Below are 18,064 nucleotides of genomic sequence, written 5' to 3' on the forward strand. Positions count from 1 at the left end.
CGGCACTGGGGTGGGGGTTCCTTTAAGGGTGGGGGGTGTACTTACCCCTCCCACCGCTTTCCCCCCTCCGGCGCACGTATTTTAGTCAGCAATTGGGGCAGCAGGATACCTCCCTGCTGCCCCTTCCCCCACTCGGCTGCAAAAGGCTTCAGGAAGCCTTTTGCGCGTACGCATGTTGCACATGTGCATCACGTCTCCACAACGTGCGCACACACAAAAGGCTTCCTGAAGCCTTTTGCAGCTGAGCAGGGGAAGGGGCGGCAGGGAGGTATCCTTCCACCCCAATTGCTGACTAAAATACATGCGCCGGAGGGGGGAAAGCGGCGGGAGGGATAAGTACACCCTCCCCCCACCCTTAAAGGAACTCCCACCCTAGTCCGCCCGAACCCCGAACTGCCCATGAACCCCGATTCTGCCCAGGCAGAATGGCCTCCGGACCAGTTCATGCACATCACTACAACCTTGGAGATGCCGCTGCCACTGTCTGTGTAGGCAATAATAAGCTAGATGGCTCAATGGTCTGACTCAGTGTTCCCTATGTTCCTACGCGGCTGGAACAAATGATTACTCCTAGATCAAGTCAGGATTTTGCAAGCATGTAAAATATGAATGGAAAAGACTACCCTGGAAAGCAACCTCTTTTTCGTACAAACAAGGCATCACGTACACACAGAAAGGGCACACAACAGGCAAGAATATTGATTTGCATCCTTGGGTCCCTGGATGTTACTGGACTACAACTCCAATCTGGAAGCCATTGTGGCTGATGATGAAGGGCGCTGGAGTCCGGCACCATCTGGGGATCAGAAGCTATGAGCCCCTGATCTAGAATGAGCATTTTCCTTGCGGTTCAATGACCATGTATTTTTGGATGCCTTCGTTCTGAAAAGAATGTAAAACTTCCCCAATCAATATGTCTCGAGCTCTCAGAAAGTGAGCCACGGGTAGAAAGGTTTACATTTCCCAGTCAAAGCCGTCTTTTTGGCTTCTGCTCCAGTGACTCATCATCCATTGTAATGCCTTATCCTACTGCAACACTGAGAAAGATGCCCATCTGCAAGGTGCTTTGCCAGCATTAAAAATACAAGCCTTCATTCACATCTCCCCCCATTAAAGAGGACTGTAAAAGAAAACAAGGTGATAAGTCTGAAGTCAAAACAGGACGTGTTCATGGTGGTTGTGAATACAAAGGCACTGCCATCAGCAGGATGCCATGCCCCTGTTCAAGGGGCCAGACCCAGTGGGTTTTTTGGGGGGTTGGGGGGGACCCACAGGGAAGTGGAGTGCCTTGCAGTTTCCTGGATTTTATTTACAATACATTGTGGCTGGGGATGCTGAGAGTTGTAATTCAGCAACATCTGGAGGAACCCAGGTTTGGGAACCAGTGATTTAGAAGGTTTTCAGTGAGAAGAGCTTGCTACCTAACGGTGCAGTCGGGGAAATGACTTGACTAGCAAGCCAGAGGATGCTGGTTCGAATCCCCGCAGGTATATTTCCCAGACTATGGAAATACCTATATTGGGCAGCAGCGATATAGGAAGATGCTGAGAGGCATCATCTCACACTGTGCGGGAGGAGGCAATGGTAAGCCCCTCCTGTATTCTACCAAAGACAATCACAGGGCTCTGTGGGCACCAGGAGTCAAGGCCGACTCGATGAGATACTTTACCTTTACCCCTCCAGTACACTACTGCTTGGGGCGGCAGATTCCACTGCTTCCCTTCCAAGCTCTCTAAAGAGGGTGGGGAGGCTTCTCAACATTTAAGGAAGCCAGTAGGCAGTGGCAGCCCAAGGCCTCCATCTGTCTGAGGCAGAGCACCAAATGCCTCCCCTCACCCTCTTCCCCTTTTCTTTTCAGGCAGCCACGCTGTATGTGGGGGAAAGTCGCATGGAAGCCGGAAGTGAGGGTGGACTGGGCGCCGCGGCGCGTCAGTGCGTCCTCCCTGGCGGAGTTGTTCTCAGTGGCTGCTGGGCGGCGGCAGCTCAGGATGGGGGAGGCGCTGGAGCGGAGGCCGCTCGGTGCTGTGCCGGCTTGGCTTCTCGTTTGGCTTTAATACCATTGGCAGCAGTAATTACTTTTGAAACCATGAGTCCCTCAGCAACAGGATCTTTGCAAAGCGAAGCCGCGCGCGCGCCCACCCCTTCCTGGAGGTGGCATTGAGGAGGCAGAAGGGGCGGCGGGGAGGTATTCTGCTGCCCCAATTTCTACAGAGAATACGGGCGCTGGAGGGGGCAAAGTGGCGGGAGGGGTAAGTAAACCCTCCCCGCCCTTAAGGGAACCCCCTCCACCCGGACCGGTCCGGACAGTCCGGAGGCCTTTACAATGGCCTCCGGACCAGTCCGGACCCATCCCTAGGGGCGGGCAGGAAGAGAAGGTGGTCAGGAAGGAGGCGACAAAGAGCTGCTCCTATGGTGAGGGACAACTGAGGAAGGTGGCAAAAGGCATCTTACTGCCCTGCTGCTGATGCCTTAACAATCTGCTGCCTAAGGTGTCCACCTCACGCTGGCTCATGTAAAGACTGCTCCTGCCAACAGGTCTCAAAAGTGTGCTGATAGGCAGGCTGTATCACCCCTCCCCATTTAAAAACAGTTGCCGTCTCCTCTCAGGGCATACATGGGGGCATCCGGGAAATTACAGGCCAGTAGCTTAACAACTGGCCGGACAAATTGATGGAAAGCTTTCTGAAAGATAAAGTTGTTGAGCATATAGAAGAACAGGTCCTGCTGAAGGAGAACCAGCATGGCTTCTGCAAAGATAAATCTTGGTGACAGCCACCAACCCAGATGACTTTAAGAAGGGCTAAGATAAATTCACGGAAGACAAGTTTATCAATGGCTACTATGAATGAATGAATGAATGAATGAATGAATGAATACTTTATTATGGTCTTTGACTCAACAACACAGAACATAGTATAAGATTAATGGCTACTAGTCTGATGGTTGTGAGCCATCTCCAGCCTCAGAGGCATGATGCCTCTCCATACCAGTTGCAGGGGAGCAACAGCAGGAGAGAGGGCATGCACATACCTCTTGCCTGTGGTCTCCCCAGAGGCAGCTGGTGGGCCACTGTGTGAAACAGGATGCTGGACTAGATGGGCCTTGGGCCTGATCCAGCAGGGCTGTTCTGATGTTCATGTACTCCTTCATGCCACAGCTGCCTCCTCTGAGCTAGGCTGGCCTCTGCCTACAGGTTGGACTATCATCCTGTGCAAGTCATGATTTCCTGCTCTTTCTGAACATCTGGTTTTATTGAGAGAGGTTCAGTTCTCAATTTCGTTTGCATTTGGGTGCACATGTATACATGCACCCTGTCAAGTGTGAAGAGCATGTGGGTGTAGAAGTTGGCATGTGCCTCTTTTAGAAACACACAAACATCTTGGAAGCAGTGATGCAATCCTCCACTTACTGCTTCCAATTTCTTTTAGGGAGAAAAGCATGTGCCCTTTGGTGTGCATTTATTTTATTACTTATGTACAGAAAGATAAAATGAGAAACCAGCCCAGATTTATTTAAACCCTACATTAAGACTCTGGGTCACCATGACAATCCAATTCAGACTTCCCATTATTGAAACAAGATGTTCTGGTAAGGACTAATCCACCTGCTTTCCTTTCACTATAACTTTAATCGATAACTACCATCTTTAAGTTCACACACCTTTTGTTGTTAAACACCAAATGCAATATGCCGGATACAGTAAAACAGTCCTCGCCAGAGCCTCTTCTGTAAGAACAGGGTGCACCACACGTAGGTGGAAGACGGCAATGAGAGGACGCCGTCATTATAAAACATGCTGTTGAAATACTCCTGTGTGGCACTACAACTGTACTAAGCGTGATCCACATTGGTCCAGGCATGGCAAAGTTGTTAGGGAGGAAAACACATACGCTCACGCGCACACACACACACGGATAGCAAGGGCAATCTCATAAGGCTACTTTCCATGAGGAAAGTAGGCTAAAACACACTGTTGAAATGTCCCTCTGGGGTACTACAACTGTACTAAATCCAATGCAAATCAGTCTAGGCACTGCAAAGTTATAAGGGGGGAAACACACTCACGGCTGTCATCTTGAAATGGGTTCTGGGATCCATGTATAGTATCAAGTTTAAATTTCCTTTATAACCTTAACATGTATGCCAAGTTTGGTGCCAATTGGCTTGGTGGTTCAAATGTTAGTCCACACATCTGCCACCTTGAATTGGGGTGGACGATGTCATCACAAAATATGCCACGGAGGTGTCTCTATGTGGCACTACAACTGTACCAAATTTGGTCCAAATCAGCCCAAGCATTGCAAAGTTGTTGGGGGCCGGGGACATGTACACAGACACACAGCAAGGCGATCTCATAAGACAACTTTCCATGAGAAAAGTAGGCTAAAAATCAGGTTATTCCCCCCCCAACCCCCTCCCTCCAAATAATAATAAAACAAGGCTTTAAAAGATATTCTAGTTTTACAATCAGAAGAACCTCTGGCTGACCCAATACATGCAGGGTTTCCACAACTTCAAAGCTGGCAACCACTGCAATCAGCAGTTCAGGCTGCTGAATTTACAACTTTTCTGCAATCTTAACATTTTCCCAGCAGCAGCAGAGAGGCTGAAGCTTGCCAGAGCTCCGCTTGAAGTTGCAAGGCATGTTTTCGGTGCAGAGCTTGGCGAGGCTGGTTTTTGCAGATCAATCTGGAGCCAAAAGCCACTGCAAATGCATTTTGTTAAGTGCTTTAATGGAAGGAAGCTACAACACCACAGGCCACACTCTCAGATGGCATGAAAGGACACGGCCCCCATGACATCAATGGAGCTCAGCTGAGCGGCTGGAGGACTGGACACTTTAAGAATGACATTTCAACACCATTAACAAGGAAGCAAGGTTGTACTGCTGCGTGGCCTCAACAGGGAGGAACTCCAACCACCACACGAGCCACACGCTTCTTTCTTCTCTCATTGTGGACGTAGCTCCCACTTATCTAAAACATTGCCTTTTTAAAAACTGATTTTTAAAAAAAAACCAGCCTCATGTTCCTCATGTGCTTCTTACCCAGATCATCTTTAGGCATACACCAATGGACATTCAGAAATCAAAAGCAACACAACAACTTAGAAGAGAAGCAGTGCTTAATAGCCAGAAGGTATTCTGATAAATTTCAGAATGCAAGATGCTCAGATTAAACAGCTTGTGTGTGCCTTAACCCAGGACTTGACAAATCCCAGGCGCCAGGGAGCCATGGCACCCAGAAGTTTAATCATGGCTCCTAGAAGAGAGGTAGAATTCTTTAATAAAACCTTTATTTGTCCCAGGCAGCCCTCTTTCTGTTCTAAATATGTCACTTGCAAAGGGTATACAGAGAAGCCAATTTACTCTCCTCCACCACAATGTCCTTAAGCGGACATTGATTTTATCAGATTTCTCATTGTTTGGGTCCTAAATGTTCAGGCTGGCTTCTAGATCAAAAGAAATTGTGTCAAGGCCTGCCTTAACCACAGGGCCACTTAGAAGTCCTGCTTCCGTCTGCAGAGGCTTTATTTCAAAAACTGAATTCACTACCACAAGATGTGGGAATAGCCAATAATTCAGATGGCTTTAAAAATGAAGAGACAAATCCCTAGAGGTCAGGCCTACTAATGGCCCTTTCCAAGGAGAGCTATACTTCCATTTACAGGGGCAGCATATGTGTGAATAACAGACCCCGGGTGACAAACAATGGGGAAGGAAGGCTTTTGCCTTTGTGTCGTGCTTGTAAGTTTGTCACAGAATCTCGCTGACTGTAAGCATGGTTGTTTGCAGAGGGAGCATTACTATTTATTTATTCATTCAATTTCTATACCGCCCTTCCAAAAATGGCTCAGGTTGGTTTACACAGAGAAATAATAAATAAATAAGATGGATCCCTGTCCCTAAAGGGACAGACACTAGCAACAGTCACTGGAGGTACTGTGCTGGGGGTGAACTGTCCCCTTTGCTAAGCAAGGTCTGCTCTAGTTTGCGTTTGGATGGGTGACATATGAGCACTGCTGGCACTAAGACATTCCTTTCGGACAGGGGCTCTCAACCAGAGGTACTCCAGATGTTGTTAAACTACAACTCCCATCAATGTATTGTCGCTGGAGAAGATGGGAGTTGTAGTTCAACAACAGCTAGAGGGCCAAGTTTGCCCACCCCTGCTTCAGGGGATGGTGCCACAGCTCACTGGTAGAGTATCTGCTTCCATGCAGAAGGTCCCCATTTCAGTCCCAAGCATCTCCAGGTAGGCCTGGGAGAGACTCCTGCTGCTGCCAGTCAGTGTAGACAATACTGAGCTAGACGGGCCAATGGTCTGACGCAGTACAAGGAAACTTCCTATGTTCCATGTTGGAATCAGAAGAGATTCAGCAAGACAGTTCTTGTACTGGGTTATACAAGACAGGGAAACTAACCTGCCATGGTCGATCCCAATCCAGGGGAATAGGAAATGCTCCGAGCCAGGCACCCACCACACTGCACAGTGTTGTAATCTGGAGACTGCTGTCCCAGATGGACATCGCCCTGAAAGATTAAATCGGCTTTCAGCAACACTGAAACATGTATTCATTCACAGCATTAGATCCAACTACCTGAGGCTGCAGTCCTAAGCACATTTACTAGGAAGTTCCAACTAAATGACACACACTTCTGAATGGACAAAGAAACGACAAAATAAAAGCCATATTCCATATATGGAATCCATCTGAGTGCATCTTCGGCAGCTGTGCAGGTGAAAGTTTAATTACCTTTGAAGTCCTACATGGATGCCTTAAGGAGCACCTTCTCCCATGAACCATCCCAATTATTAAGATTTCATTGTTCTAAAACAGGGTTTCTTAACTTTGGGCCCCCAGATGTTGTTGGACTACAACTCCCATCATCCCCAGACGTGGCCTTTGTGGCTGAGGATGATGGGTTGTAGTCCAACATCATCTGGTGGCCCAAGGTTAAGAAACCCTTTTCTAAAAAATACTTTTTACCAGTTTTCTAGAACAATTGTACACAGGGCAGTTTACAATATTAAAAACATAAAACAAGGCATCCCTCTGCTTCGCTATGGAGAGTGGCTATAAGCTCAGTGGTTCTGCTTTGCAGGCTGCAGATTCCACATTCAGTCCCTGGCATCTCCAGGTGGGACTGGAAAGACCCCAGAGAGCTTCTGTCAGTCAGTGTTGGCAATACTGAGCTAGAAGGACCACGAGGCAGCTTCAAAGGTCCAAGGCAATGTTGAGGGTTCCTTACCCATGGAAGGTTTCAGCAGCATTGCCAAGATTGTGGCATTCTCTCTGTCTCGAGATCTATCAGTCTGTGTCCTTAATGTAGTTTTAAATCGCTTGCAAAAACATTTCAGTTTCAACAGCCTTTTGGAGCTTAGGGCTGCTGTATTATATTGTTAGTGCTGTTTTAAATTGCTGTTTATATGGCTGCTGGGGGACTTGCTACAGGACTCGGCAGTTTTAATGTTAGTTTTGCTGCTAGTTGAGGAGGAGGAGCCATAACTCAGTAGCAGAGAATTTGCTTTGTGTGCAGAAGGCCTCAGGTCCTGGCATCTCCAGGTAAGGTTGGAACAGACACCCCGGTCCGAAGCCCTGGAGAACTGCTGGTGGTCAGTGTCCGGCGTCCTCACTAAATCACTCAACGGAAGTCCCACTGAAATTAAGTAGTCCTTTAGAATAACTCCCAAGAAGTGCTACTGAGTAACTAGGGCTGGATATCAGCCAGGGAATACAGTACTGAGTAGGCAGACCAAAAGGCAGATTGCTTCCTAGGTTTCTCCTTATATTTTGCTTTTACAACTTTTATTTGTACATTTTTTTTAAACAAACTGATGGAAAAGATGGATGGGGTGGTTAGATATCATGGGGCTAGACAACGGGGAAGGTCAGAAATCAGCATTTGGCTCAGGCATTCCCTGACCTTGCTTGGCAGGGCTCAATCTTGATTGGCAGGGCCAGCACAAACCATAGTTTGCCAGTTGGGACGAAATGGTAAATTATGGTTTCCTTCAAACCAGGAAAGGAGGGAGAGAATTACTAGGGGCAAGGGAACAGGGGCATGTGGACACCTGAGGGGGCAGACAGGGCAGACAGCACCATACCAGGTTTGGTATGACATCTGAACCACCTTGTAGACATTTTTAAAAACCCACCATTCTCCATCGAGGGCTCAAGCCAAGGGTGTTCCTTTGCATGTTCATTGTTTGTGGGTGTGCCCTGAGCACATTTGCTTCTGTCTCACCTGCAAAGTAGCATGTGGGACTCACGGGGAGGTGGAGTCCAGAAAGAGAGCTGTAGCTGAAACAGCACCATGACCACCCTGCATCAGACAATAGGCTGGTTCACACGATCCCCATCTGAGTGGGAGCTGCCAGCCAGGGTAGGAGAGCCGGGTGTGCTCCCAATGCCTGGTCATGTGATCAAGGTAGGAGGAGGGCAGCATGACAGTCTGGGAGACGGGAGCTGGGGAGGACAGCTCTTCACCCACCCTTGGTAAATTGTGACAGGGGGAGATGCGAGTTGTAGCCTAACAACATCTGGGGGCCCAAGTTTGAGAAGCCTTCCCGCAAGGGGAATATCTTATGTATTTGGATGGGTGACATGTAGTCACCCATCCAAATGGAGACTAGAGCTAATCCTGCTTAGCAAGAGAGACACTTCATGCTCACTACCGCAAGACCAGCTCTCCAACCCGATCTCACTCACATCAACTCTATTTGAGGTTTTCACAACACCCAACTTCCCCTCCCCAAAAACTTAAGATTTTGCTGTGATTCACTTTCCACATACTGCAATTTCTCCCACCACGTGAACTTTTTAATTAAGTTCAGCAGGGGCACAAAAGGCTTGTGCCTGAGAAATTCTAGTCGGGGAAAAGTGGATTCAAATCATCCACGTTCAAATGGATTTAAATCAAGATTCCAGCAGGACGGCTACACCGGAATACTAGCTATGCTATGCGAAGAACCAACAGGGGCCGTTGCTTCCTGGAGCTGGAGCCAGATGTCTCCCCCTCACAAGGTTGACGGGATTTACGTTTATTTACATCAAGAGCTGGATTTTATTGAGAATGGGTTTAATTTCTTTCCACCCCTGCTGTGAAAATAGTTGTTTACAAAAACACATTTAAAAAAAACCAGACAGTTGGCCAATGCAAAGTATTCGGATTCAGTGGACAGACTCAAAGGATGCAGTGGCACCTGAGGCAGGGCTGTAAAGCAAACATCCGAGGCCAGTCCTGGCTTTACTAAAAGACACCTGTACAAACAAAGGCTGGATTCACACATAGTGGGGGACCTATGGTTCAAGCATCCCAAGTTGTAGCTCGAACTAGGGGGCGTAGGGACAGGCTCCAGCCAGCGGTCACTCCCTCTACCGCTGCGCATGCTGGCAACACCCACTGCACTAGACACCAGATACAGGGGGTGTGGCCAGCACCCAGAACGGGGGCTGTGTGGCCCCCCTCCTGCTCCTTCCCAGCTGCTGCTTTGTTGCTAAACCCCTGCTAACTGGGCAAAGAGGCACCTTTTACCGTGGTGATTCTCTTGATTGAGCAGGGGGAGAGTAAGTGGCCCTATCGACCCCCAGCACAGTACCTCCAGTGACTGTTGCTGGTGTCTATCTTATGTTTCATTTTAGAATGTGAGCCCTTTGGGGACAGGGAGCCATCTTATTTGTTTATTTCTCTTTGTAAACCGCCCTGAGCTATTTTTGGAAGGGCGGTATAGAAATCAAAATTAGGGATGTGCAAAAAATTTCGGGCACAGAATGATCTGTGCCCGAAACGAGCATTTATGGGTGATTCGGGGCCGAACCGAATCACCCCCGATGTCCCCCGATATTTTTCGGGCCCGAGCCAAATCACCCGAATTTCGGGCCCGAAAAATTGGGTGATTCGGTTCATGGTTAATTTTGGGGGATTTTTTGAAGTTTTAGTGACTTTGGGGCAGTTCGGGGGCATAGCATGGGATCAGGGCAAAAAGAGTGGGGTGGGATGATAGAATGAGAATTCACACCTCAGAAAAAACTTCTGAGGTGTGAATTCTCATTCTATCATAGCAAATGAGATTTTTTTCAATTAAACAACTCTCATGACCCCACTTTCACTTTTTCACACTCTCAATTACTATGAATATGAGGAAGTAATCAATTTAGCACACTTCACCTTATGAAGACAAACCTCAGAAATTCACCAAAATTCACCCCTCTGCCCAATCACTCTGAAATTGGGGACGGGTGGTAGCCTCCACCCATTAGGCACTATCTACCAGCCCACCCCACTCCTTTGGGGCAGATCCACTTTCTGCCCCCAATCTGCCCCAAGACACCAAAACTTCAAATATTCCCAAAAAATCAGCCCTCTGCCCAATCCCCCTGAAATTGGGGTGGTAGCCTCCACCCATTAGACACCACCACCCCACCCCACTCTTTTGGGGCAGATCCACTTTCTGCCCCCCAACTGCCCCAAAGTCACTAAAACTTCAAAAATTCTCAAAAAATCAGCCCTTTGTCCAATCCCCCTGAAATTGGGGTGGTAGCCTCCACCCATTAGGCACTACCACCCCACCCCACTATTCTGCCCCAGGCCCCACTTTCTGCCCCAATCTGCCCCAAAGACATGAAAACTTCAGAAATTTCCCAAAAATCAGCCCTTTGTCCGATCCCCCTGAAATTGGGGTGGTAGCCTGCACCCATTAGGCACTACCACCCCACCCCACTCCTTTTGCCCAGATCCCATGCTATGCCCCCGAACTGCCCCAAAGTCACTAAAACTTCAAAAATTCCCCAAAAATCAGCCCTTTGCCCAATTCCCCTGAAATTGGGGTGGTAGCTTCCACCCACTGGGCACTACCACCCCACCCTAAGATTTTGCCCCTGGGCCCCCTTCCCCCCCAAATCGATTCGGATTCGGATTTGGATTAAATCCGAATCTGAACCGAATCAAGGGTGATTCGGGTGGCCCATCTTCGGGCACAAAACAGAACAGGGGTGATTCGGTTCGGGTCCCGAACCGAATCACCGAATACCCGAATTGCACACCCCTAATCAAAATAATGATGATGATGATGATGATGCAGATGCAGAGAGTGTGGCCCCTCTTCTGCTCGTTTCCCATTATTTATTTATTTATTTATTTATTTACACAGTCAGACAGGTGTTATTGACTGGTTTGTCTGGATAAAACAAACCAGTCAATAACACCTTTCTGACTGTGTAAATTTATTTATTTACACAGTCATTTATTTATTTATTTACACAGTCAGACAGGTGTTATTGACTGGTTTGTCTGGATAAAACAAACCAGTCAATAACACCTTTCTGACTGTGTAAATAAATAAATAAATAATGGGAAACGAGCAGAAGAGGGGCCACACACCCTGCATCAGCGTGATGTCAACACAGGGGGCGTGGCCAACACCTGGAAGCAGGGGTGTGTGCGGTCCCTCTCCCGTTCCTTCCCAGCTGGTCGGCGAAGAGCTAGCTGGGCACTCACTTTCTCTCCCTCTGGCACTACAGATGGCCACATAGCTTGGAAGTAGCCAAACTGAGCCAGAGTTATGCCCACGTCAGTCTGCGAGGTCCTGGATGCCATCCCAGCTTGCCTTGTGCTACCCTTCCACTAGCAAGCCTTCTCTATTTCATCCGCAGTCATTGGTCCCAATGGCAAAGGGGGCTGACTTGTGTGGAACAAGGCACAGATGGTCAGGGGTGGGGGAGACACAGAAGGGGCAAAGTGAATTTCTGGGTGGGGAAACTGCCTAGGAAAAGAAGCCGGGGGCGGGGTTTGTGTGTGTGTGTGTGTGTGTGTGTGTGTGTGGAGATGATGCAGCAGCAAAAAACCAAGAAAAAGAAGGGCAGGGGGTGGAATTGCCCAATGCATTTTGAGCCTAAAAGAGCTCTTCCTCAGAGACAATTGTGTCCTATAGTATTATTCTTTGGGGATTTCACCCTACATCAGCAGGAACAACTACTTGTCCAAAAGGGCATACACTCCCCCTCTGGAGTTGCCCTTGCTTGTGCCCAGCCATCTTGGACATTCTGCAAGAAATGAAAGGCAGGATACACAATATTAAAAGAAAACACATCCTTCTTTGCACAGGAGTGTATTTTTCCACATGCAACCATGCAATGTGTGGACAGATCCACACTGTACATAGTGGACACGTTTGCCACACTTCCGCAAAACACAGGAGAGTGCCCATCTCTAAACACAGAGGGAGGTGGGGGGTCCCTTTAGTAGGTCCTTCAATCCAGCTTGTATCAATTTAAACTTGTGGTAAATAAAAGGAGCCACAATGACTCTTAGTTGTCAGAAAAGGCATCATTTGAGCTGTTAGAGCCTGGTGTTTACAAATACTTTGCCATCTGGTTGCTACTTTAGTATCATGATTGTATATGCAGAGAGAGACGAGCAACTTTCCTCCCAGCCGAGAAGTGTTCAGAGCAGACAGAAAAATCAGCCAAAATCACAAGGCTGGGAAGATGCTTCAGATTCCTAAGCACCACGGCGCCTACAGAAATCAGCTGCAGTATAAACAAGGGCATCCGCATAGACTTCAAGGGAATATCTCCTGCTTCCTCGGTAGTTGCATTGACCCTATTATATATTTTTCTTAGTCAAGGTATTCGTGATTTGAGACAGCTGACTTGGGCCAAGATAGAACAGATAAAGATACTAAGCAGAAAGGATGTCTGATGCGAGGCATGCATTGCAAAAAACCTTCCTGGGTCCCCAGATGGGGTTGGACTACAACTCCCATCACCCCCGGCCACAGTGGTTTCTGTCTACTGTGGCAGGGGATGATGGGAGTTGTAGTCCAACCCCACCCCCATCTGGGGACCTTAGTTTGAAAACCCCATTCTAGTGTTTACTGCTCCTGGCTGGAAATATTAATTGCAAGTTTAATTAATTTAATTGATTGATTGATTGACTGATTAATTTTCAGATTTGTACACTACCCAAAACTTCCTTCTTTCGGCAGTTTAATACATCATAAAACAGATTAAAAATAAAAACCTTAGGATAATTTAAAACCACAGTCCAATTAAAAAGCTTGGGTGAAAAAAATAAGTCCTTAGAGACTTTTAAGAAGTTGTCAGAGATGGGGAGGCTCTTATTTCAGCAGGGAGTACATTCTAGAGTCTCAGGGCAGCCACAGAGGCAGCCCATCTGAGTAGCTACTAGACGAGCCGGTGGCAACTGCAGACAAACCTCTCCAGATTATCTCAATGGGCGGTGTGGTTCATAGCAAAAGAGACGCTCTCTTAAATACCCAGGGCTTAAGCTTTTTAGGGCTTTATAGGTTACAAGTGAATTTTAGCCCGTTGAAAAACGGGCGCTAGTAATGCTTTCGGCCCCTGCCGCCGAACCGCCCTCCCAGCTGCCCGATCCCACCATTTGTACAGGAAAGAGGAGCTCGCCAGCAGAGCTCCTCTTTCTGCAAAGGCTCTTCTCAAACTGGCGCTTTGAGCGGAAAGGACGCCCTTTCCGCTCAAAGCGCCAGTTTGAGAAGAGCCTTTGCAGAAAGAGGAGCTCTGCTAGCGAGCTCCTCTTTCCTGTACAAATGGTGGGATCGGGCAGCTGGGAGGGCGGTTCGGCAGCGGCATTTTTCAGGGCCAATTTGGCCCTTAGTAATTTGGCGGGGGGACGGGAATGGTGGGATCGGGCCCCAAGGTTTCCCCCCCCGCCCGGCTTTACTGGTGGCGCCAGGCCTCGGCGGCGGCTCCGCCACCACCTCGGCCAGCTTCCCCGCCGCCTCTTCCCCCGGCGCCTCTCTCCTTTATTTGCGGCGGCCGCTTCTGGCCCCGCCGCCGCCTCACCCGCACTCCCGCCGCCAGTTGCCCCGTCGCGGCCACCGCCACCTCTGGCCGTGGCCACGGCTGCGCCGCCGCCTCTCCCGCACTCTCCTCCTGGCGTAGGCAGCGGCCACTTATCCTTCTCCCGGCCCCAACATGGCCGCCGGGTCCTGCCGTTCGTGCCTCCCTTGCCCTGTTCTGGGCATGCCCAGAACAGGCCAGGCACGAACGCACGCTTGGTGTCCGTCCACGGACGGACACCAAGCGTTTTATTAGAGAGGATAACCAGCACCTTGTATTTTGCGCCGCCGCCTCTCCCGCACTCTCCTCCTGGCGTAGGCAGCGGCCACTTATCCTTCTCCCGGCCCCAACATGGCCGCCGGGTCCTGCCGTTCGTGCCTCCCTTGCCCTGTTCTGGGCATGCCCAGAAGAGGCCAGGCACAAACGCACGCTTGGTGTCCGTCCACGGACGGACACCAAGCGTTTTATTAGAGAGGATAACCAGCACCTTGTATTTTGCCTGGAAACCTACTGGTAGCCAGTGTAGCTCTTTTACTATAGGAATAATATGATCTCTCTGAAATGACCCAGAGACCAACCTGGCCGCCACATTCTGGACCGACTGCAGTTTCTGGACTATGTACAAAGGCAGCCCCACATCGAGTGCATTGCAGTAGCATATGTACCACTGTTCTGAGCTCGTTTATCTCAAGAAACAGATGCAACTGGTGAATCAGCCAAAGCTGACAGAAAGCACCTCTGGCCACCGCCTCAACCTGGGACACCAGGGAGAGGTCTGGATCGAGAAGCACCTCCAGACTGCACACCTGTTCCTTCTAGGGAAGAGTGACTCCATCCACTACCAGCAGATCAAAATCATCTCCAGAGTTCCAACCCCACACAATAAGTACCTCTGTTTTATTGTTGAGGCTTATGCACATTTTTATGAGCAAACAGTAGGTTAAAAGCAAAACCAAAAAGACGATGACGACAGAGGGCATGACGCATGATCAGTTTGTATAATCTATGAGAGAGGGTTTTACAGTCAAGGTGACAAAACGTACAGACCATTAAAAAAGAAAAAAGTTAAAATCTGCAGCAGCTTGCAAGGAGTTACAGAAGGCTTTCATAACACAGAGAGTGGGCAAGAAAACACCAGATGATACTCCAGGTGGTAAGCACAAACTGAGGATTGCTGGGAAAAATAACCCTTACTACACATTGTTCTGTTTTCACCTCTAAGTTGCCTGTTGCCACTCAAGAAAGAAAGACATCCTGAAGTCATGGTGCAGTAGCTGAACCGCAACAGGGCGTGCTAGATCCAAGCGTCAGAGAGAACATGCAAGGAATGAGGGCAGAGAGAGGAAGATCAACGGGAAAGCAGGACTCTAGGCCAGGGTTGCGCAACTTGGGCCCTCCAGCCGCTTTTGGACTACAACTTGCACCATCCCCGACTACTGGCCACTGAAGCTGGGATGGCGAGAGTTATAGTCCAGCTGGAGGACCAAAGTTGTGCAGTACTACCTGAGGCTCAACATTCAGGAAGTGGCTCCTTCAGGCAGCTACTGAGGCCCCAGAGGCCTCACTACCAGGGGCTTCCTATGCCTGCCCTCACCCTCCTCCACAGCGAGGACTGGGCCTAACAGCTAGTGGCCACCATTTTGATGGGGCTGCTATCCCCCCCCACCCCCGCTGTCCACAATGCCTTGGAACAACATTGGGGTGTGTGTGATTGGTATAGAAATTCCCCCCCGCCATTGTGGGAGGGGGTGGGATTGGTGGCTGATGGCCACCCCAGCACTGCTGCTACTGTTGAAATAAGCCTCTCTTCTTTCTCCCTCCCCTCTCAACTGTCAGAGCCATTTCCAGGGACAGTGGGATGCTCCGTGCAAAGACCAAATGTCTTCCTTACATACTCTTCTCTTTTCCAGATATTTCCTGGCCAAGAAAGGAAACAGATGTGGGTGTGGACAGAGAGGCATACTAGGAAGTTCTTTTTCTCTCTCTGTGCCAACACACCAATCCCATGGCGTTTCCAAGCTGGGAAAGAGCTGAGAAAAGCAAAAAGGGGAGGGTGAAAGACGGGAAGACGCACACGAAGGAGATCTTCTCTTCATGCACATTCTTCTGTCCTGCCTTTCCTACCCATTTCCCGGCTTGGAAAGGCAAATGCAAAAATAGCAGCAGAAGGGCGTGTGAGAAAGGCTTCTTTCTTGAACACCCCTTTAGCATTCCTTCCTCGTGGCTTTCCAAGCTGGAAACTGGGAAGGAAGATGTCTCGCTTACAAGCGTCTCCGCCTTCTACATATGTCTTCTCTTCTTCCTCCCCTCCCAGCATTTACAGAAAGGCAGGAGAAAGGGTGGACACAGCCAAAGACAACAAGAGAGACTGGTGGCACCACAGAGACTTGCATATTTATTTTAGCATCAGCTTCCAAGGACTAAAGTCCATTTAGATGAAGACTCTTATGTTTTTAACACAACAGACTAACACAGCTATCTCTCTGGAAGTTACTTATTATAATGTTTGTGAGCTATTTTGTAAGGGCGGTCTAAAAATCGAACAGATAAATAATAATAATAAATATTAGCCAGTCACTTTTAGAGAGGTTGACTTATCTTTCTTTTCCTGACCCCACCAAATGACCCAACTCCCAGGTTAGTTGCCAGTTGCAACCCTCTTCTGAACTGTATGAATGCCACAATTCCACAGCAGTTCAGAAAAGGCACAGCATGGAGTATTACTTATTATATTATTACTATTATACTCATTTTTATACCATCCAAAACTTACGTCTCTGGGCAGTTTACAACAAAATAAAAACAGTAAGTAAAACATTAGTTAAAACAAAAACAAAAAGTTTAAAACACCACAACAATTTAAAATTTTTAAAACAATATTTTAAAACAGCACTAAAACTATTAAAACAATATTAATTAAAAGCCTGGGTGAACAGATGCGTCTTTAAAGACTTTGAAAAAGCTGTCAGAGATGGGGAGGCTCTTATTTCACCAGGGAGTGCATTCCAAAGCCTCGGTGCAGCAGCGGAGAAGGCCCGTCCCTGAGTAGCAACCAGACGAGCCAGTGGCAAATGCAGACAGACCTCTCCAGCTGATCTCAATGGGCGGTGGGGTTCATGACAAAGAAGACGTTCTCTTAAATACCCAGGGCCCAAGCTGTTTAGGGCTTTACAGGTTATAACCAACACCTTGTATTTTGCCTGGAAACATATCTGCAACTAGTGTAGCGTCTTCAATACAGGAGTTATATGGTCTCTCCAAAATGACCCAGAGACCAACCTGGCTGCTGCATTCTGGACCAACTCTAGTTTCTGGACCACATACAAGGGCAGCCCCACATAGAGTGCATTGCAGTAATCCAGTCTGGAGATTACCAGCAGATGTACCTCTGGTTTGAGGTCGTCTAACTCAAGAAATGGATGCAGCTGGCCTATCAGTCGTAGCTGATAGAAGGCACCTCTGGCCACCGCCTCAACCTGGGACACCAGGAAGAGGCTTGGATCCAGAAGCACCCCTAGACCACATACCTGTTCCTTCTGGGGAAGTGTGACCCCATTCAGAACAGGCAGATCAAAATTGTCTCTCAAGTTCCAACCCTGCACAAAGAGTACCTCCGTCTTATCTGGATTCACTCTCAGTTTGTTATCCCTCATCCAGCCGATCACCGACTCCAGGCAGACATTTAAGAAGGTTATGCCCTCTCCTTATGAGGGAGAGAGGTGAACAATTCAGAGTTCTAAGAATCTCAGTGTTTGTTTTTGTTTTGTTTTTAATCAAAGCAAGCTTCTGGCCCTCATGGCTGCACAGATAGTCAGTGTTCCCTCTAACACGGATTCCTAGATGTTGTTGACTACAATTCCCATAATCCCCAGCCAAAGGCCACTGCAGCTGGGGATGCTGGAAGCTGTAGTCAACAACATCTGGGAATCCCTGTTAGAGGGAACATTGGAGATAGAGTGTGGATAATGGCTGCTGCAATCCCAAAGGCTACCGGGAGGAGCCAAATAAGATTACCAAAGTTTGCAGGTGGGATTTCAGTCAGTGCCATGCAAAAACCTGTTGCCCTTCCTCATGAGTAGCAAAACCAGAATGCAGAAATCAGAAAAGGGCTTAAGCTGTGTCTGCATTGTTTTATTGCATCAAATGGCAGAATTTAACTTCCCTTCACGCAGAGTTGGATATACAGAATTGTAGAAATATACGGAATTGTAAAAATATAATTTTAAATTTTCAGAATTGT

General features: G+C 48.3%; 1 protein-coding gene across 1 annotated transcript in view; it reads right to left on the reverse strand.

The window, feature by feature from the left end:
- Positions 1 to 18,064, reverse strand: part of PIGF (phosphatidylinositol glycan anchor biosynthesis class F) — a 52,490-nt gene that overhangs the window by 12,262 nt on the left and 22,164 nt on the right. Inside the window, exon 5 of the mRNA XM_053312286.1 lies at positions 6,424 to 6,532. Coding sequence (XP_053168261.1) covers positions 6,424 to 6,532 — 109 coding nt within the window. The remainder of the gene's footprint in view (positions 1 to 6,423; positions 6,533 to 18,064) is intronic.

The sequence above is a fragment of the Hemicordylus capensis genome, chromosome 1, assembly GCF_027244095.1.
Source record: "Hemicordylus capensis ecotype Gifberg chromosome 1, rHemCap1.1.pri, whole genome shotgun sequence".
NCBI lineage: Eukaryota > Metazoa > Chordata > Lepidosauria > Squamata > Cordylidae > Hemicordylus > Hemicordylus capensis.